A 21,613-nucleotide genomic window follows, 5' to 3' on the forward strand; every position below is an offset into this window, starting at 1 on the left:
ATTATGTTCTAGCAGCTACTTGAAGAATAAGCTTAGGCTACAGATCAGTTTCCATTCCCTCCAAATTCTGTGGCTCTGGACCACACTGGGCTGATATCATTAAACTGCTCTAAGATTAAGAGGTTTACATGGCAGCTTTAATCCAGATCATCTTCCATGCCATTAAGTGTCTCAGGTAGATTCTTTTCTACTGACACTGTAAATAAAACACCTCGTTGAAATTCAATACAATTACTAAGTGAAATTTTGGAATAAAATTTACCAATTGTCAATCAAGGTAACAACTCAGTTACCCTCCATACCCAATTACACAAATGTTTTTATCCTATAAACTCCTTCAGTCATTCAGTAACACCAACCACAGCCAACAACACTAATAGGAACCCTCAACATTTCTTTTATCACCACCTCAGTTGCTCACTTTGAGAAATGCAGTTTGATAGCTTCTCCTCCACATTTCTGATATTGCCATAAGTGGCATCAGAAAAGTTTCTAGTATTAACCAAGAATGTGTGCTGTACATAATGCTGAATTAAGCTAATGTGCTGAGAAGATGCTGAGCATACATAAGAAGCGGAGTAAGAAATGTTGAGAAACACTGTCAAGAATGCTAACAGACTTTAAGATCATCCTGGGAGTTAAGGTTATCACGATAATTACATCTTGCAGTTTATGGCCTAAGAAATGTAGGCACTTTTCCTCTTAAAATTCTTTAAGGATAGGGTTCTGATGGACCCAAATCCAGCTGGCTTTGGCATACTCTGAAAGTTGAATCATGCATGTAATACAAAAGATGCACATTACCAGCTCTATATGGATCACAAGACAGTCTTAAATTGAAGAGCCAGCCTTAGAAAAAATCTTACAATGTTCTTACTGGAAGATCACTTTTAAGTCCTCAATCATCGCATTAAATTGTGATCTTCATTAGAAGAGTGGGAAAATGAGACTATCTGTAATGCCAGTTCTTAACATAAGATGCAAGAAAGGTTTGTGTTTTTATTAAATGGTATTTTTCACAACTTTTTGTGAACATGCTATAGGTGGAATATGCATGAAGAAAGAAAGAAAAGAAGGCTCACTTCATTGAGGTGTGAGAAAATAAAAGGCACTGACTTTGCAAAGCTGAGTACTCAGCATTGTCTGGATTTGGGTCCTGTTTCAGGCAAATCTCTAAAGCTTGCAGGGGGAGAAGGAGAAAGATAAAGATAAAATAAACACTTTCAAATTATGAAATACATCCACTTTACCACTCGAAGCTTAATTCTTCTATCCTTATTCATAGTGAATGAAAATAATTTTAAAGCAGAAGATTGCAAGGTACAAGTGAATGTAAGTCAGGATGGTAGGAGCAGGCTCTTCTTCCATGGAAACCCTGAACAGACTCAGAAATCTGTTCACACCTTATTCCACTCCAAGCCCCGTGAAGTCCAGTGGGCAGACTTAAATGAATTTTTTGAACAGATGATATGTTATGCATCCAGTGTGATGTCTTTGCGGGGAAAGAAAGAAAATTACCCTTTTGAGATTCGTTTTCCCTGCTTCTGGACGCTCTGCATATACCACCAACGAGAAACTCTGGATGAGCTCAAAACCGGTTCCAGTTACTGTAATATTTCTCCCTCCACTGAAAGGCAGAATTAAAAAAGAAGTCAAGTCAGTGGCAAACCACCACAGCTATAGACTGCTTTATCCTGCACTGCTACTACTTCCACTGAAAACAGCTATATAATGCCTATATGACAATTAGATATCCTACACAAGGGACTTCTGTGGAAGCTATTGATGACTACAGCATTTAAAAGCAGCAATGTCAACTTCAAACTTGTTTTAAAATAGTAGAATAAAAAAAGTACAAATTGCTTTGTCAGTATTTGTGGCTTTTCATTGATGCCTATCTTTGTGTGCTTTACTTCTCCAATGTTTTTGTTAAAATCACTCCACCTACCACACGCACAGAAACAAAAGTGAGAGAGTATTTTCTACAGGTCTGTAAGGACCTAGTTTCTCTATTCCTTTTCATTTGCAACACATTGTTTAAAAAATAATGCATTCGCATAAGAAGAACGCATGCAAGTTGCCAGTGGGAATTAAAGTCATCGAAGTAACGTGGATTTAGAGGGATAGCAATCCTCAAAGCAATCCATTAAAGTAAGCTTTAGTTTATTTAGAGGAAAAAAGAAATCTTTTAAATCCCCTGGGGTAAATCACTATTGATCTACCAAAAAAACCCTCCAGGCCCCAGAACCACCCAAACCAAAAATCAAAAGCAAGTATTAAAAACAAATCCTATTTTACATAAGTGACTACACAATATTCAGAGTCAGGTACCAATTTCTCCTAGAGAAGTCATAGCCAATTTTATTTTTAATGCCCTATTTGTAAGGTCACAACGTTCCACTTCTTTTATTTACTAACAGAAAGTGGAAACATCATGATCTCTCTCTGCCAACGGTACCTCACTAAGCAAAAGACCAGAATATTAGGGAACAGCTGAGATCACCATGAATCAAGCTCACAAGTTTGTCCCTGTATCAGTCACAGAATGACTTGCAAAACCAGAGTTATGTTACAAGGACTTTTATACAGATGATTTGCCATATTCATACAAATATAAGAGTGGCATATGTTCCTTTGGTTTCACAATTGGTACTAGGTGAGCTTTTTTCCAGAAGGAACAGCTATCAGATGAGGTGTCACTGAGTACCGCCACAGAGGAGAGAATATCTTTTAAAAGCATTATTGAACCCTGATCTAGATTTCCTGAAAAAATACTTTTTTTCCTCATGGGACAAAGAGATGATAAGTCATAACTTTCCCTTATTTCCAGCATACTTATTAAAAAGCTGAAGAAGAACTGCTAGAAAACTTTTCATGAGAAACCTTTTATATAGGTTATCCTTATAGGATAAGGATTTGTAAGTAATACAAAGATCATGTTGTCTGACATCATGCTGAAATGCTTCAAATCTCTTTCTCTGAGACATCTTCATTTAGAAGAAGCTCATTACCTCTTCTGGTTTCAGGATTTACCTTTGAAGTGGGGATTAAAGTTTGAAAGTAAACAGAATACTTTCAAACATCAGCTGCAGTTAAGAAAGATCACAAACTCTATGTATCTAAATGTGTACATTGCTAGAGTACAGGAGATTTTATTTCAAACAGTTCTACATGTTTATTACTTATTACACATATTTTAACCCAATTGTAAATTAAGTTATGACAAACATTTCATTACCTGCTGAAGCTATTTACTGGCAGGAACTTGGTGACAGTAGGATTCTCACTGTATGAAAATAGCTGTGGTACATTAATTGCTGTGCCCCCATAGTCCATTGTGACTGTAACAGCTTCAACCTTGCTATTAGGTCCTGTAATGCAAACGATCTCGTCTCCAAATTCAGTGCTAAATTTGAGAAGAAGAGGAAACATCTTTAGTTACTAACATTACGGTGATTTGTATTCTTTACTGCAGTACACCGGAAGCAACAAAACCAGCTCTATTTTTGCTAGGCACTGAGTAGTTACGAGAGGAGACAACACTTTCTTCAGAACACTTAGGGTCTTTAAAATAGATGTAGGGTATGAAAAGGAATAGTGTACAAACACAAGAACAATGCAATGTCAGCACACTTCATGTCATTCCTTTTTTGGGGGGGAGAGAAGGGCAGCAATTAATAAAAGGAAAAAGAAGTGAGAGGAACAAGCCAAGGGGCACTAGAAGATTAAGATTTTACACGGAACCACTGAAGAGATGCTGAGTGAAAGCATGGGTGGGTTTGGAGCAGCCAGTCAAGCAGAGAAAGGCGAAAAATCTGTGTTTATCTCAGTTCTCCCACTTTGGTTGTTTTTACAGCTGCTTCTTCCAGCTGGAACCTTGGAGTGAGTTTCTGTCTGAATGTTACGTGCAGAGCTCCATTGCACGGGATGAGTCACAAAGAGATAGACAATGGTTTTGTTTAATTTCTAAAGGCCAGAAAAGGTTGGTGCTTTGTTAGGATACAGCTCTGTATTGTTAGTTACTCAGGGTACGTACACATTGCAAGGCTGGCTACCGACTGAAACTTGAACGTCCTTCTTGGAACCAGTGGCCAGGTTTGTACCAGTGATGGTAAGTGTGGTTCCGCCCGCTTGGGGACCACTTTCAGGTCTTATTCGAGAAGGATGAGGTTCCTGCAAAGAGAAGATGGTCAAACTAATTAAGAAAATTAGAATAAAATTTACACCAGTATTAATTGGTATAATAGCTAACAGAAGTTTAATAAAATAATAACATTAAAAATAATAAAATCAAAATGACAGAAAATTCTTCTAAAACCCCCCCAAACCTTTCATTATTCATGCTGAAGAAAAAAGTAGCATGATGTGAATGTAATTCTATTTTTTCCATACTATATTTTACGAGGCTCTATATGAATTTCAACTCTATTTACAGAATGTAGAATTAGCTGCCATTAAGTCTGTGAGAGCTTCCTGTTGGATTTCCTGTTTTCACACTTATTTTAAGATTTCTCTCTTCCTTAAGGCTGAGTCCACCTTCACTCTTCCTTATCCTTTCCTACATTCAGTGTCAGCTACAGGAGAGACTGAGCAAGGTTTTCAAAACTGGTATTGAACAGAAAGAATATTAAGATTCCCTTTATCTCGTAAGGCTCTTAATTGTGGTAAAATTGTTATCCTGTTCTTGAGCAATGAGCTTGCAAAGAAAGAAAGTCAGAAAAGGCTAAACTTTTCTTTATGCACCCAGAACCTTGGAGCAGATTTTTTAAAACCAATTGAAACAAGAAGACACGCTTCAAAGTGTTATGAAATTTGCTGGCTATTTAAATTTCTCAAGTAAGTTCCCTCTTTTTGTTCTCAATTCAGTCTTCGTTTCCGTGATCGTATTCCAGGAGCTATGACAAATACCATAAACTAACAGTGAGGGCTTTTCATGAACAGTGTGATTTAATTACTTCATCACTAAGTAGTCCCTGCTTCCAGTTGAGAAAACCATCCTTATTCAGGACAACACTGAAGCTGCTGAACCAAGAGGGCGACCGAAGCCGTGCAAGCTGTGTGAGATGGGTTACCAGCCGGCTCCAGGAGAGTGCTGCCTGCCAACTCCATGGCCGGGCCCTGCCTGCAGACGTGCTGCAGCCCTTGCGCTGGAGTGATAGCTATTGTGCATGCAGGCAGCAAGGTGGTCCCACAGAGCCAGCTGTCACATGTGCTGCACACACAGATAGGATGCCAGGTCCAAGCATGCGGCAGGGGCATTGCTCTCAGGGACCCTGCATTTGCTAAATCATACCAGATCAACAGCTTAGGGAGGCTGTGAATAGGTAATGCCTTTACTGATATATAACTGCGCTTCTTCATCCATATTCAAACACAAGATTTCCTTAAATGAGTCAAATAAGCAATGAGCTTATTTCCCAATCTCATGTATATTTGTAACTCACATCTGCTCTCCTCCTCCTCTTGCACAATCTTGCTAAAATGGTTGACTGATAATAAAGTCCAGGCTTGGGGTATTCCGTATGAAGCATATGCAAATAAAGGAAGAGCAAAGAAGTTTGAAAACTTCGCTTGCTGATGAGGGTTTCCCTGATCACCATCATACGGCACTGATCTCCTACTCTAAGGAGGAAAAGCCCTGCTCAGAAACAAAGAGCAACAAGCCCACACCTTACTAGTCATGTGGCAAAACCTTTCCCCTGTGTTGTTTTGCTCAGGTACAGATTGCCATTGCTGACATTGCTGTGTCAGTTTACAGCTACAAAACTGAGGGCCCACGAATAGCAGGGAGGAGGACTGATGTACCACAGTTTGGTTGAGCCATTGACAGGTTTTTAATAAGCAGCAGAAATCCATAAGAATGCATCCAATGGACCTCGTGGTTACTTTACAAATTTGTTTTATTGAAGCACAGATATAGAAATGTGGAGAACTCATACTTGGTGTGCTTGTTTTATACTTTCATGTCTGAGCAACTTCTCCCCGAAGGAATGCGTCATGGTTCAGCACACTTCACAAATCCACAATGACAACTATAATTTGCTCTCAAGTCATTGAGCTTTAGGAATATGCTTTAACACTAATTGGGTGTCAATTGCTTTTCTTCCCTGAGAGAAATCTGTTTGTAAACCCTTCATTCCTCAAGATGTACATCGCTGCAGCATACTACTGCTCTCATGTGCTAACCTTTGATTTTGTTTTAATTTAATACATCACTCGGGTTACAAGATTTTATGTAGGGAAGTGACTCAAAGTAATTTTGAAGTATTTTTTAAGCAAAAAGGAGCCTTGATTCAATATAAGAATTGCCTAAACCTTGCCCACTTAGGTCTATACAACCTTTTCTGGGCATGCTCTTGTTTGGATTTAATTGCTTGCTGATTTAAGTTAAATTGAAATAAGACATGTGAGGGCAAATAAAAAGTTTGAGGGGGTCAGTTTTAAAAATCACACTTGAAGTTTAAATTAACACAAGTCTAGACATATGCTTCAAAGAAAGGCTTATTTATGCTTTTTTGTAACACAATTCCATTGCTGAAAAAATTACCAGCAAAATTGTATCTAAAATACAGAGTAAATAAATTGCTTATAAAAATGTATGAAATACTGTAAGCATAGCCTTAGCACATGGACAGAAAACCATACCTTTTATCGACTTCAAATTAAATTTTAATTGCTATAGATTGTTAAGCATGTTGGACCACTGCATCATCTGCAGTAAAAATCCACAGCAATGATTAGCTGTATAACATGCCTCGGATAGCTTTCAGAAGAAAGTATAACCCAAGAACCACTAAGGAATCAGACAAATCTGTTATCCCTGAACCTCAGAAAAACTGTTTAAAACTCACAGCCTTTTCCCTAAATACTCCCTCCACTGAAAGCCTAGGCTCTAAGGACAGACTTAGGAAGGAAAGGAACAAGAAACCACTTAAAGCCAAGCCTTTAAGCACAAACTTAGGAAGGAAAGGAACAAGAAAAGGTTTCTGAAGCATCACACACCACTGTTCTCTGTAACCTCACCATAAAAAATGAAAGGAAGCTTGCTAAGGACTTCTGCTAGACAGCTGTATTCCTTTCTACCTGCAAAAATGTGAAATAATTGCCCTGTTAAAGCTTTGCTGAGTTATCTGATGGGTAGCTTTGGCAAGGTGTCAGCTGGCTCTTGCTAACAACCAGTAAATATCGAGTGAGCTACAAACTTGAAGTAGAACCATCCACACCATTCTGTGTGGGACCTTTTAGTGGTGGTGTACGTTTGCCTATGAACAGGAATACACAGGTACCCAAATAGCAAAGTTATTGCTGAATAACACAGCAGCAATGGGGAAGTGAAACAAGTATCTCTTCCATTTTCCCCAGAAATTGCTTTTTTTCTTAGCAAGACTCCAACTCTGCTGGAAGTTAACATGCAGCTAAGCTGGACGGGAGAACATGCTGCCCACACCTGACCCCATCGATGGCACAATCGCACCATGAGGTCAGCACATCTCAGCTTCACTTCAGGCTGAATGGAAAACCAAGGCCAAGAATGACTCTGGGAGCAGACAAAGAGGAGGTGGAATAGTTATGGTTTAACCCTTATTTTCTCTTTAATTGCTGGTCTTGCAGCAGCTCCTCAAAATACTATTTTAAAACAGCTTAATTCAAAGTATTCATATTTAACGTATTTAAAGTAATTTTGCAAATACCAAGAGCTCTCCAGAGACCAAATAATGTGGATGCCTCAGAAAGATGATCTAATAAGGAGAAGCTGAACTGTGCTCTGTGGGCAGCAGAATTCTTCAGCATGACTGCTAAGACAAAGCATTGCATAGTAACAGTTTGTTACTGTAAACTTGTTAGGAAAATGATTTGATTAATTTTAACTTGCTATTTTCTGTTTCACATTTTCCCCCTTTCCCTTTCTCTTAAGACCCGGCAGAAAAAGTAAGTAGTTAAAATAAATTATCAAGAATTTTAACAATTTTAATAACCATTTTATTGCAAAACCAATGTGATATGAGCAAGTTTTAGTGCTCTTCTAAAATATTCATGGATGGCTCGAAGAGCAAAGCTACATTGGCCCACCTGGCGGTCTTAAAAGTACCAATAAAGAAGAAAAAATTGGTTCATCCAAATGTTCAACCAGAAAGCATTTTTCAAAAATGCAATTAGGTAGATAGGATCAGCGGGAGAACAGTATTTCGCTGAATGCCAAAATAATTTGAGAAAGCACCTTCAGTGGTGGTACAAGCCTTCACAAGAATTTTGTTACCTAAGGAGAAGGTATCCCCTTCCCACAACTGACATGGCACTCACCAGTGAGACAGAGAGGTTCAGACCCTTGGAAGCTGCCAGGTCTAGTCTTATCTTACACAGTCTTATCTTACACAGACGAGCAAAGCTGCATCTAACCCACAGCTCTATGTTACTTACCACAGCCCCGCATGAGATTCCTTCTCCTTGCAGAGGAAAGCAAGGTGAAAAGGGTAAATCCTTCACTACAAACCTTGTTTGAGGGATAATAAAAACGCTGCTTTTATGAAGAGCCAACCCCTTTTAATTTGGACTCAATCCTGAGCAATACTGAATGTTCAACCATTACAAAGAGCACTGATAAACCTAGGACCTCAAGTGCTGCGAGATCAGTGATGTCACCTTTTCAAATTCCCCTCAATGATTTTTTCTCTTTGTTTCTGCCCTTTTCTCATTTCAGCCTCTGAATCAGATGTATACCTGCCATCATAATATATACCCCACTTCCACTTTCAGCCCTCTGCACCTCAGGATCTTTGTTTGCTCAGTCAGAAGGTTACCAGGGGAAGTCACACTTACTATAACATTGCAGCACAGTGTGCCATTATAACATCACACCACAGTGCTCGGTGCAATTATGATGTTAAGCAGAACACTTGATTATGTGTCCTATATGGAATTTGTAGCAGTCTTATAATAATTCTTCTGGAAGATGTCAGCCCCTGTGAGGACTTGGCAATACTTAATTTCTCATGGACACAGTAAAATTTAAACAACCCTACAAACACTAATTTAACCCTTATTTTATAATTCCTTAAAGTGTAGAAAACAATAATTCATATATATTTCAGTCTTCTTCTTATTTTGCTTGAAATGGAGGAATGTTCTTTCAGGTTTCAGTGCTCTATACCTCCCCTTTTGTCACTGGGCAAATAGTGTTCATGTTTTCCAGGTAGTTTAATGTTTGAGCATAAATATTTTCTGCAATAACAGGTTACCTTGTTATGTAGTCTTTTTGATAGTCTAGACTAAAAAAGCCTGTTCCAATGTCTGTCAGTTGTTCAGTGGCCTGTTTCTTGCCAAGTTTGGTAAGCCATCTCCCAGCAGAGGGACCTCCCATCACCAGGACTCCCCACCTTATGCTCTCATGACCATGCCCTGTGTGTTTGTAGGAAGTGGATTTGCAGTTTTGGTAAAACATATGCACATCCACAGCTATACTATTTAGAATAGAATAGAATAGTTCAGTTGGAAGTGACCTGCAATGATCAACTAGTCCAACTTGTCAACAAGGTGTAGCTTGCTCCCTATCACATGGTTTATCTTGAAAAAATAATTTGATCTTGATGGGATTTCTTGCTTGTAGGTCCAAGCAGATTGTAGCTTGTCATTCATGGGAAGTATGAGCATTTTACATATCTTACATACAAACCTTCCTTAAATCCTACTTAGGCATAATAATGTTGAGCTAGAGGTCTCAAAGTCCACCTGCAACCCAACTCTCCTATGTTGTACCAGACCGCTGAGTTATTACTCCTGAACTGTTAAGCAGTTTTCCCAGAGCTTTGACAATCATTAGGCAGCTTTGCTGGAAGGATAATAATGATATGAATAGGTTACCTCTTCTGTTTTATGGCTGTGGTTGGTGCACATCCCATTGATATGGTTTACCTGAAAGCAGTGGTTATCTGCTCCAATTTGAAGTAGTGAGACAATGACAGTTTCTAAGTCCTTGTACATTCCTTATGGTATGTAACATTCAAATACTGCTAGTTTGTTTGGTAGCAAATTCATTTATTTTCTTTGTAATAGCAATGAATTCCCTTACGTGGCATTTGCATTTCTGTGTGCCACTGCCCTATCTTTGCATTGGGGACTAACCTGAGCTTCACAAACTATTTTTTGGGTTTGCCCCACAGTAATGCCATAGTCTTGCAACAGTCTGTCCTCTGAGGTGCTCTGTGCCTCGTCAGCACAGCGGTACCAGAAAAAAATAAAGACAAATACTGGCAAACCAGCTTGCACTGGCCCAAATATGTATATGACTTCACACTCAGGCCATTTTCCAGTGTCCTGTTTTCTCCATCGCAGACAGAAGACTTTCTTTTGCTTGCTCTGTTTGTATCCATTGCCTTCTACTTATGAATCTGTTCACAGAAATGGTGATATATTTTTCATTGTAGTTTCATGCTTTCTGCATGCTAGAGGGTAAATTATCTCCATGTCTGTTCCACTTATAATCACATTTAGACGTGAACTTACTTATTAGCAATGTACATGACTGCTGCTCTTACACAGCTACTGCAGACCCTCTGAGCATTCACATTTCAGCTCTTACATTTTTCATCCCGTTTATTAATCTAGAATGAACTTTTTCATCCTTAATATTTTATGACTTGCAGTTAGTCTTTTTGCACAGTTAGGAAGGTGATCTCTTATTTCTTCAGGTTTCTGATTACAATTTTATTAAAAGCTACCTTTTACAGGCTGAAAATGCTTTCAGAGAGCTCCCAGCATTTTAGAGCTCTGTGGTCTGTTGGTGTCAAATGAAAGCACAGCTTTTACCTGGCTAACAGTGGGGTTACTGCGTTTCTTTCCTTTTTTTTTTTTTTTATCCAGCTTCTTTGCAATTTTCCCATTAAAGATATGCAGGTGCAAAAGAGAACCATCCCCCAACCTCTTTTTCACTGACCTGACTTGCATTTGGGATCTGATCTGCCAGGCTGATTCATGTTCAATCAGTTTGTTTGCTTTGCAGCTTTCCTGGTTTACACTGTCATGTCCAGCCAACTCACTTCTGGTCCCTTGCAAAGTATTAAAGAACAAGAGGAGTGCACTCCTGTGGAGCATCACCTAGGTTCTGCATGTCTTCTTTTTCAATTTCTCTACTATTCCACTCATCTGTTACCAAGCACATCCTAAACTTTTTATATTCTGGGCATGACTCTGTAAATAGGGATACTATCTACTATAATATTTGTCTGTGGTAGGCAGTTTCTAGCCCAAGAACTACACCACTGAGATAAAAGTGGTTACCCTTCATCCTTCACTAATGCAGAAAATCAAAGAGAGACACAACCAGCCACCAAGGAGGCTACTGGTGGATCATGAGAGGGGCCAGAAATTTAGGAACAGTTGGAAGGCAACAGAGGAGGGGGGCCTAACCAAGATGCAAAGAAACCTTGGCACGAAGGCTATGCTTCAGAGGGGGATGCTTGGAGAAAATGCAACCATGCCAGACCACAAGCAGAGAGACAACTGGGGAGGGAAAAGAGGATGGTGGCAGAGTATATCCTCGTGATGCTGCGAGAGAATGCCAGCTGCAGCACAAGGGGAAGCCAGCAACAGATGGATGTGTTCAAATGGACATGATGGGGCAGCAAATGGCAAAGCCACCTAAGCTCCTTTCTGCCAGCTCCTGTAAGCAGTGACCTCCAGCTGGGGGTTTGCCTTTGATACAAGTGCACATCTTCCCAAGTAGAAATGAGCTCTTGTGCTTCCACACAAACAGAGCACAGGGATGCTGTGTAAAGGACCTAGTGACAGTTCACACACGCAGATAAGACTTTCACAAATGTACAGAGCACATTATTGCTCTGTATTTATCTCATCCATCCTTTCCTCCACAAGTAACCTTTCCCTTTCTTCATCCTGGTCCCAGCTGCAGTAAGTTCTGGCTCTTGAAACAGGTCTGTAAAACAACTAATTTGTTACCAAAATTAACTGCCCCTCACTGAAAGTCAAATTATTCTGCCAACCCTTGCATATAACTAAGGCAAAAATTAAAGGCATTAAAAGCATAGCCCACGAAGTGCTGTAGACACTGGCCACCTTCTTGGAGGTCAAAATGTCATTTCATGGACTATAAAGGTAACCGCAGAAGCTAAATTAAGCTTCTGAACGGGGCATGCAAGTCATTAGGAACTGCTCTTTCCCCCTCCACTTCCCTCTTTTCTCAGACTCAAGGGAGCCTGCTTCTTGTTTCTTCAGAAAAGCCACCCACTCACAGGATATTCAACCAGAGAATTTCCATTGCGCACTCTTGGCAGCCTGGTGTTCACCGCAGTGGCTGACTTGACCCACAAACTTGCCTCATCACAGCATCCACAACACAAGCCAGGTTTCAGTTCCTGGGTTATTTCTGCAAGAGCAGAGAAGTGAGCTGAGTCCTGCCTTTCTGGGGCTGCTTTGTCCAACCTCACACCATGTGAGCTGATCAAACACTTCCAGCCACTTCAGGTGCCCAGGCAGAGCATTTGCCTGCAATGTACATTGTGTGCTGTCTGCTGTGGATGGGATGCTTATGCAAAGGGTTGGTATTTTAAACAACTAATTTTTTGGACTGTAGGCAGCATCTTTTTATTGTGAGGCAGACACCACATGATTTACTGAAAAGACCACAGAGCCTTGCTGACAGGTTTGATGGAGAAATGGAAGCATGCATGACTGAAAAGTCTGCGTTATCATACAGTCAGTGGCAGCTTTCAAGCAGAACCACAAGCACTGAATGGTGGGACATGTATTTAAGTGCACAGCTCAGATGATAGAGAATTAAGTCTAATAATATCCACATGAGGAAGGGCCAACTTTGCAAAAACTCTCTGCTACCCAGGAGTTCTCCTGGCCCCTATGCAGGCTGATACATAAACAAGACGTGCTCCAGGACTCAGGAATAAAATAAGATCCTCTGGAAGCAACTCCAGACTGCTGTGGATGTATGGTTTATCAGCATCAATTGTAATGCCAAAAAGGGTGTAATATGCTCCCACAAAACCCCCCCAAACTCCCCAACTACAGTGTAAAATGCATGTGTTGAGGTAAAGACTCAGGGAGAAAAATCAAGGAGTGAACTAAAACCCTCCACAAAAGCCTTGTGGCACTAATGGCACTGCACTGGTGAGAGCTCCCAGAGCAATTGCTTCAAACATCAAGAAGGAAAGCAGAGGATGGATGGAGGTAAGAGAAAACTGCCATGTTGGGAGTAGGTTAAGGTGGAAGAGTGCACCTTGTTAAATGTAACTGTGCTGTTCAGGTTCACATTCAAACTTCTAGTATGGTGAACAGTCATGTTCATGTTTGTTTTCAGATCAGACTCTAATTTATTCCCCCTTCTTCCTCTTCTTGGTTATTCATCTCATTTTGTTTAGGTAAATAGACTTCCTGATTTACTAAAAGTCATTATTTCCAAGCCAGTCCCTAAACAACCTGCAGCACCTCAGAAATGTATTACACTTTTGCAAAGTTCTACCTCTAATTTCACCATCTTACATTTGAGTTTTCTGAAACCCCAGTCTTTAACCCGCTCAGCCTAAAACTCATAGAATTGCTCTTGCAAACAGATGCTGGAGAACCCAGAACCAGCTGCAAGCTCTCATTCTGGTGGCTGGAGTCTGAAGATGAGGTACTCTGAGAAAGGAATCATGCTTGTGTGGGATCAGCAAATCTGGGCCATATATCTAGGAAAAGCTTAACTCCTTCCTTTGATACTGCTTCTCACTGTCATAGTAACAAGCAAATCAGATAAAGTTAACAATAAATGAAAAAGCAGGACTGGCCTTTAGCCGTGTTACTGCTCCACCTGCTTAGAGACCAGCCCAGCTGTCAGTGCTCCAGATGTACCGCATAGCTGGATATTAAAGTTTAGCACCACTTCATTCCTATTTCACTAAACAGGAGAATGGTTATTGCCTGATACTGATCATAGTGAAACAACAGCAATGTCAGTATAGGGGAGGACCGGGTTACCAGAATTTAATGTCACTGGAATGTTCGGACTTGAACAGCACTCAGGTTGCATAGAGAAATTGTGGTGGGTAGGGAGGAATAGAGCTTTCTTCCCCTGTTACACAGCAAATATAGATGAGGTGTCTACTGCACAGCACTGACTCTTGTGGACCAGGGCATTTTAGTTCAGAAATAATTTTAAATTGAAACTATGGCTTCCCTTTTAACTGGACTTTTGACTCATTTAATGGAGGTCTCATGCATTCCTTGGCTCAGAAATGTGCTGTGCTGGCAGAAGGGGCAGAAGCATGAGTCTGAGCCCCAAGTTCTGCTGACTATTGATCCTCATCAATCCAGCTTTAAAAATTCATCTCATTGTTCAGACTGGGTATCAACAAGAGCCAAACGTAGTAGTACTTACAGAATCATAGAACGGTTTGGGTTGGAAGGGACCTTAAAGATCATCTAGTTCCCACCCCCCCGCCATGGGCAGGGACACCTTCCACTAGACCAGTTTGCTCAAACCCCCATCCAACCTGGCCTTGAACACTTCCAGGGAGGGGGCATCCACAACTCCTCTGGGCAGCCTGTTCCAGTGTCTCACCACCCGCATCATAAAAAAATTCTTTCTTATATCCTATCTACTTGATAACTGACTATGTGCTTTTGGTGGTAGACACTAGTCACATGTATGAGGCTGAGAATGGGGGGAGTACGGTGACACCTCTGGTGTGTATCGACACACTGGGTTGAGCAGCTGCATTGTCTCCTTGTGCACTGCTGGTGCGCTTCTGCCCTGTGCCACCACACACTGTATTTAGGGTGATCACTGCTAAAGCTGAAGCTATTGTGCTTCGGGTGATCAGAGCACACAGTAAAACCAGTGATAATTACTAGCAGGAGGGTAGACAGACAATGTGCCAAAGAAAGGGGGAAATACATAATAGAAGATTTATTTTAGGAAGGCTCTTGGAAAGAAGAGTATTTTCTTTCCTTTGTATATACTGAATAGAAGAGGTTTTAAACAAAGCACAGATTTCGCATGTCTGCTGAAAGAAGTCACCAAAGAAATGCCTGAAAACAGCAGTGAAACAAGATTGTACGTTTTAAGACAACATCAACTGACGTGATCATCTGCTCCGATCATCTGTTCTCACGCCAAAAGCTCTAATGTTACACTTGCAGAGGTGTGTGTGAATGTGACGCCCCTGTACTGACTTTAATCCTACTTATGCTGGGTTTGTGTGTGTGTCAGGGGTTCTTGGTAGCAGGGGAGGAGGCTACAGAGGTGGTCCCTGTGAGAAGCTTCTTGAAGCTCTCCTGGCTCCAGGTTGGACCTGCCTCTGGCCAAGGCCGAGCCAATTAGCAACAGTGGACGCACCTCTGTGATAACATATTTAAGAAGGGGAACCTGGGAGAAGGAGTGGGAGCTGTGAGGAGGGGTTGTGAGGGAGACACCTATGCAGACACTGAGGTCAGTGGAAGAAATGATGTGGAGGAGGGGGGGAAGGTCCGCCAGAGCAGAGACATCCCTGTACCCTGTGGTGAGACAGCAGGGCTGCCCCCCTGCAGCCCATGGAGGTCCATGGTGGAGCAGATGCCGACCTGCAGCCCGTGGTGGACCCCATGCCAGAGCAGGTGGCTGTGCCCAAAGAAGGCTGTGACTCTGTGGGAAGCCCCCACTGCTGTAGTTTGGCACTGGGAGAACTGCAACACACAGGGGTGACCCAGGCTAGAGCAATTTGTGAAGAGCTGCAGCCCGTGGGAGGCACTCATGTCAGAGAAGTTTGTGGAGGACTGTCTCCTGTGAGAGGGACCCCACACTGGAGCAGGGGAAGAGTGCGAGGAGCCCTCCTCCTGAAGAGGAAGGAGTGGTGGGACTGACCACACCCACCCATTCCCTGTCCCTCTGTCCCGCTGGAGGGTAGGAGGTAGAGAAATCGGGAGCAAAGGTGAGTCTGGAAAGAAGGGATGGGTGTGGGAAGGTGTTTTTAAGACGTGTCAATACTTCTCACTGTCCTACTCTGTTTGATTGTTAAGTGTTGTTGTTTGAATTAAACTGATGTTTTTTTTCTTCCCGTAAGGAGTCTGTCTTTTGCCCCTGACCACAATGGGTGGGTGAGTCACCCTCCCCGGTCCTTATCTCAATTCCTGAGCCTTTTGCTTTATTTTCTCCTTTCCATTTCTGAGGGGGAACGGGTGAGTGAGCAGATGCATGATGCTCAGTTCCCCTCTGGACTCAAGCCATGACACTACTGCAGTCCCCGTTGGCTTCATTTTCTCGTGGAACAGAGAGAAATGAAACTAGAAACCAATTTCACCAGCTTTAAGACATGAACTGTACCACTTGCCATTGCTACGCATTTTGTAAATAGAGTAAAAAGATTTTTGCAGTAAATAAAAATACTCTTTATCAGCAGTTAGCTTAGGTATCTGATATCTCAGTAACCTCAATGCAGGCAGAGATTGGCACAGAGGGAGTCTTGGACTTGCAGGAAAACATCCACCTGGTTGAAGCCTGTGCACAGCAGCTTCTCCTAGTGTCTCACTGATGGGCCATCAAGAATCTTTCCCTTAAGTAGCCAAAAGCTGTGGCTGCTTATCTTGCCTCCAAGATGGGCTGAGGAGGGAATCACACCAAAACAAGTTCACAGACAGGCTTTGAAGCCTACATGGGGGCTTCAGATTACATTTCAACCCACTCCGTAACATCTTCATGTGGTTCTCATGCAAACCATGGGAGAATCTTGACACACAGGAGAAGCATAGGAGAACTGGTGTAAAATATAACAAACACCATGGGTTCATGTCAAAATTTCACCTCATGTAGGGTTTACTGTCATAGCCTCTGTCCTAGAGACCACAAACATAAGCACAGGAAATTATGTTGTTGTTCTCTGGTTAAGATGAATGAGATTGATGAAGAAAGACTTAATTATAACCTACATTTCCACAAAGGAACAGAGGACATTTTCAAGCAAAAAGGGTGTTTTTTGCAGAGATATCATCAGGGAGAGGAGGTATTTGCTTGGAAATTATGGAAAAACCACTTCTAGCCTGTTTTGCAAAAACAAGAATACCCTCTTCTCAGTTGAATGTCATTCTTGACTTATTCCGCTGCTTACTGCCGACTCCCTTCCTTTCCTTTTCACAAGATATCAAGAATTAATGAGACAGAAGTTTAAATAATGGAGAAGATAAAAGCCTAACCCATCCTTTGTGTTTTATAGACTTAACAGTTTATAGGTGTAATGTGAAGTATCAATATGAGGACAGAGATTATTTAAACCTCTCAACTATCACAGGCTCTTATAAATTTTGAAGACCCCATAGATACAGATAAAACTACTTGCTGCTAAAACCACGTGCTAGACCAGCTATAACCTAGCGCCACATTTAGGGTAAAGGAAAGACACAAATGAAATTCTCCTTCATAGTGACACTGAGAACAAAGCACATGTGTAATATGAACACACATCACTCTGTCTGTGGCTCTGCATGCTGTATTTTTGAATGAAATAAATCATTAAAAAATTAATGTACCTTCATTACTTATTCTTCAGCTGCTCTGCATCCATTCTTGTAATTAAGAACATTGGCTAGACTAAACACTGTGATTAAAATAGTGCACCAACTGTGCATCTAAAGAATACCTGATTTTTTGAAGTGCTGATTTTTTTTTATTCAGTAGTGACACTGAAGAGATATTATGTCACTACGGAGTAAGTTTATTACAGCTTCTTTTCTACCACAACTTTTCAACTTGGATTGCCCACAACATCATCCTATTTTAAGACTCTGGATCTATTGATCAGAATAGATTTTTGGTACACCCTTTGTATAAAGAAATGTTCAAGTTAAGTGTTTTCTAATATACTTGAATGACAGTTGAAGAAACAAAGCTTGTAAGGCAAACTCAAGTGATTCTGCACTTAACAAGTAAACTTCTAACTTAAGTCATGTACAAGCTATAAAACATGCCTCTGAAAAAAAAATGCACTTACCTGGTATGTAAACAGCACTTCACTCGGTGATTTACCTAGTTTTCCGTTGATGTTAACTTCAATTTGACCCTGTTTTGGTTCATTCATCGGTCCAACTTGACATACAATCCTATCAAGAAAGAATGCAAGTTTATCCGTTAGAAGTAATAGCTGCAATACCAATGCAATCTATGTGAGCTACCACACACACTGCCAGCAACAGTGCTTTATCCTACACAAGGTACTTGAAGGCTGCCTCAGATTCCCAGCAGAAGCACACAAGAATAGTTTAATCTTCTGTCTAAAGGTAGGTAAAATTGAAACCTGAGCACTGAACACAGCAGCTACTTTAGCAGTCTGTTAGTAGAGGTGCCTTCTACAGAAGACTCCAATTCAGGCCAGAAGTCAGAGATGAACCTCTCCTACCCTACACAAGGTTTTTATTGGACCTTGTGATGTCAAAAAACCAAAGGACCTCACCCCCCTTGATGTAAGAATCAGATCATCAGCTATCTTATAACCTGTGTGTTTTAGCTGCTGATACTTTTGTTGTGCATCCTGCTATCTTTCATTGTTAAACTACTGTACTTTCACACTTACAATCAAAACCCCTTTAGAATTACTGTTCTCTGAAAATAAATCCTCAGATAACCCACGCAAAATCAGAGGTCAAGGAACACTGGCCAAGAAAATACTGCCGTAACTAACACTGCTGCTGAGTGATAGGTAGGGTGTTTAAATTTTTGTTTCAAACAGGTGATCCACAGAATACAAGGATGTAAATGCAATAAGGACTTGACACACTTGAAAACTGGGACAAACGTGTAATGGAGAGCTGATAATACAGTTAGATAAGGAGGTATATAATGTTGGCAGCCTGTGCAGGCAGACAGTTTCATACAGGACACACCCTGAAGATCACTGCTCATTTCATTCGCTCTTTCCCTCCAGGATTGTTGCTATTCTTCCTTAAGCAGTGCATGACTGCTTAAAAAAAATCCCTCAAATTAAAAACAACCCACAACAACCCCAAATTACTGGGTATAATGTACTTAAACCGGGACTTATAATAAAAGGATTGTCAAGTCCCTCTGCAGATCACTCCAGACTTTTCTGTCTGGGTACTGGCAAATGGACAAAATTCTCTAAATTCTTGCATGTCCTGGCATGTGTATGGCTGCCTGAGTCTGTTCCTCATCATCTCTCTACTGTATTCTTGGAAGTTGTATCTTCTTGTCAGGCAGAAACAGGAAACGGTGCCTTTGGAGGAATTTCTACCATATGTTAAGCTAGGGAAAGCAGTTGAAGGCCAGGGCTGGGGGGCGTGTGTGGGGGAAACGCTGTAGCATGGTTAACAGAAAAGTTCCCTCCCCTCCCCAGTGTTGGCATTGCCTCCCTTCCCCCACATTACAAATGGAAAACTACAAAGAATGAGAACATGACTTCTCCAAGGCCAACAATTAAATCACCACAGAGCCAAAAGCAGCCTTAAGTGCCTTAAATCTCACTGCTCTTCTGCTCATGGGAGCAACTGTCTCCTAAAAATGACTAGCTTTTTACTGCAGAAGGATAGGGGAGCAAGACTAGGCACTTACTACTTTCTTTTTTTAAAAATTAAATTAAATAAAAGAAGGTAATAATAAAACAAAAGAATGGAGGAAGATAAAGACAGAAAATTATAGACATCTATTTGGACATTTTGAATAACTTCTTTTTCAAGGTTTCCCTAATGAAGAACATCCTTCAAAACCCCCTAATTTGTTGATAAATTACATTATGCAAGTTGCATTTGTTCTCACCCATTACCACACTGGCAGAGCTTAGGAAACCAGTAATGTTGCTATGATACAAGGAACCAGTCATCTCAGTTCTGGCTCCTTTCCATGTATTTAAAAATATCAAAAAGCTTTAGAAAAAGCCAAGAGGCTGGGGAAATTCTTGTAAGGTTATGCTGCAACTCAGTGCAGCTTTTGCAAACACTGAAAACAGGGAATGGGAAAAGATGACTGTAAAAGAGTTGGGAATTTTGTGGATGATGATGCACATGTAAACGCACAAGTGATGGCAGTGGATTTGGGAAGCAGTAAGAGACATATAGCTATATACACATTCTTAAGTCCTAGGGGCCTGGGAAGCTTCTAAATGCCTGATCCACAAACTGATTAAAGCTAAACATTTTTCAAAAGCTAAAAAAATCACTTAGGTATCTTCAAAATCCCTTTCGAAACATGCTACAGAAATAGCAAAAGTTACTGTATTACACTTTAACTGAAGGGAAAGAAAGCTAAGGTTTCAATTGCAGCTTTAAATATCAAAAGTGAATAAAAAAATCACATTGCTTAAAATATGTCATTACTCTTAATATTACTACTGAACCTTCATGCTATGCTTTTTATCAGCTAATATCAAAAGGGTATTTCCCTCTTGACATTAGATCCTTGATATAATCTGTAACAAACACCTAGATACCTGGAAGGAGTTAGGCACTTCGTTTTAATTTTTGGCACTGCTTAAGAGTGTGACAACTAATCCACAAAACATCTACCAACCTGCTTAGGCAATTCAACATCCATGGACTTGTTGGCTCCGTGATGAACCCTAGTAGTCTAAAGCTAAACCAAAACTCTGGGCTTCCTCCCTGCCCCCAGGAAAGAAACTCTGTGGCTGGACTAAACCAAAAAGATTTAAGCTTCCTCTCGCTTTGCCTGCTTTCCTATAAATCTTTATGCTTGGCTGCACTGTGGTTCAGATTTAGCAAAGATTTTAATGATTAGATGCACACCTATGATGTCTTTAATTCAAAACCAAATAATCTTGAGATATCTGCAGTAACAGTTTATGAAAGTTTTTCAAGGAAAAAAAATTCAATCAATCAGAAGCAGGATAGTAGTACGCAACTGTAAATTTGTTGCTGTATTAGAACCCATAACAATTTTAAATAAAGACTTAGAAATGTTACTATGAAATATTGCAGGTATATCGCACTAGTTCTTTCTTCTATTGAGAACCTTTTATACCTACAGGAAGATCATCTTCTCCTGAAAATGCACAGAAGTTACTTTTTTCTTCTAAAATCGTGTGAAAGATATCCAGCAATTACCTTGTGGAAACAGAGTAGAATTCCTCTTTGAAAAGACATTCCTTGTCTGCCACCGTTATATTTTTTACATCTTCTGCTTTTATTCCCAAATTAGATCCCATTATGGTCAACAGAATTCCACCACTTAGTGGTCCAGTTTTTGGCTCAATCTGTGTTTGCATGAGGGAAAGTTAAAAAAAAAAGCAAAATTAAATACTGCAGCGACCATGTTGCTCTTCCATATTATTTAAAGCTACTTTGACTTACCTGCACTTGAAATGCAAAAGATGTTTCTTGTAGGACCCCCATAAAAACACATTATGTAACATTTAATGTTAATTAATCAGAACCAGGATTCATCAGCTGCAGATTTTGTGTCTCCTGTGACAGACTGTTATGTACAAAACTCTTGTCTGGTGTTTACTCTGTTTTACGTTTGCTTCCTCCACTGAAGCACTGTGATTTTGAAAAGCAAATGGATAGGGCTCTTCTCACATTCCACAGAGCTTTTCCAGCATTTTTACCATGATTTTCTCCCCTTAGGTTCACATCAGAACAGTGCACTTTCCTAACACACAGTGGTGCTCCA

The 21,613-nt window shown here is 40.6% G+C and overlaps 1 protein-coding gene across 2 annotated transcripts in view; it reads right to left on the reverse strand.

The window, feature by feature from the left end:
* Nucleotides 1-21,613, reverse strand: part of PLXNB2 (plexin B2) — a 262,562-nt gene that overhangs the window by 29,094 nt on the left and 211,855 nt on the right. For both annotated transcript variants that reach the window (XM_074870093.1, XM_074870095.1), the window contains exons 17-21: nucleotides 21,046-21,194; nucleotides 17,967-18,075; nucleotides 4,037-4,173; nucleotides 3,239-3,406; nucleotides 1,519-1,627 (exon numbers count right to left, since the gene is read on the reverse strand). In XM_074870093.1, the coding sequence (XP_074726194.1) occupies nucleotides 1,519-1,627; nucleotides 3,239-3,406; nucleotides 4,037-4,173; nucleotides 17,967-18,075; nucleotides 21,046-21,194 (672 nt within the window). The remainder of the gene's footprint in view (nucleotides 1-1,518; nucleotides 1,628-3,238; nucleotides 3,407-4,036; nucleotides 4,174-17,966; nucleotides 18,076-21,045; nucleotides 21,195-21,613) is intronic.

This window comes from Strix uralensis, chromosome 5 (assembly GCF_047716275.1).
Source record: "Strix uralensis isolate ZFMK-TIS-50842 chromosome 5, bStrUra1, whole genome shotgun sequence".
NCBI classification, from domain to species: domain Eukaryota; kingdom Metazoa; phylum Chordata; class Aves; order Strigiformes; family Strigidae; genus Strix; species Strix uralensis.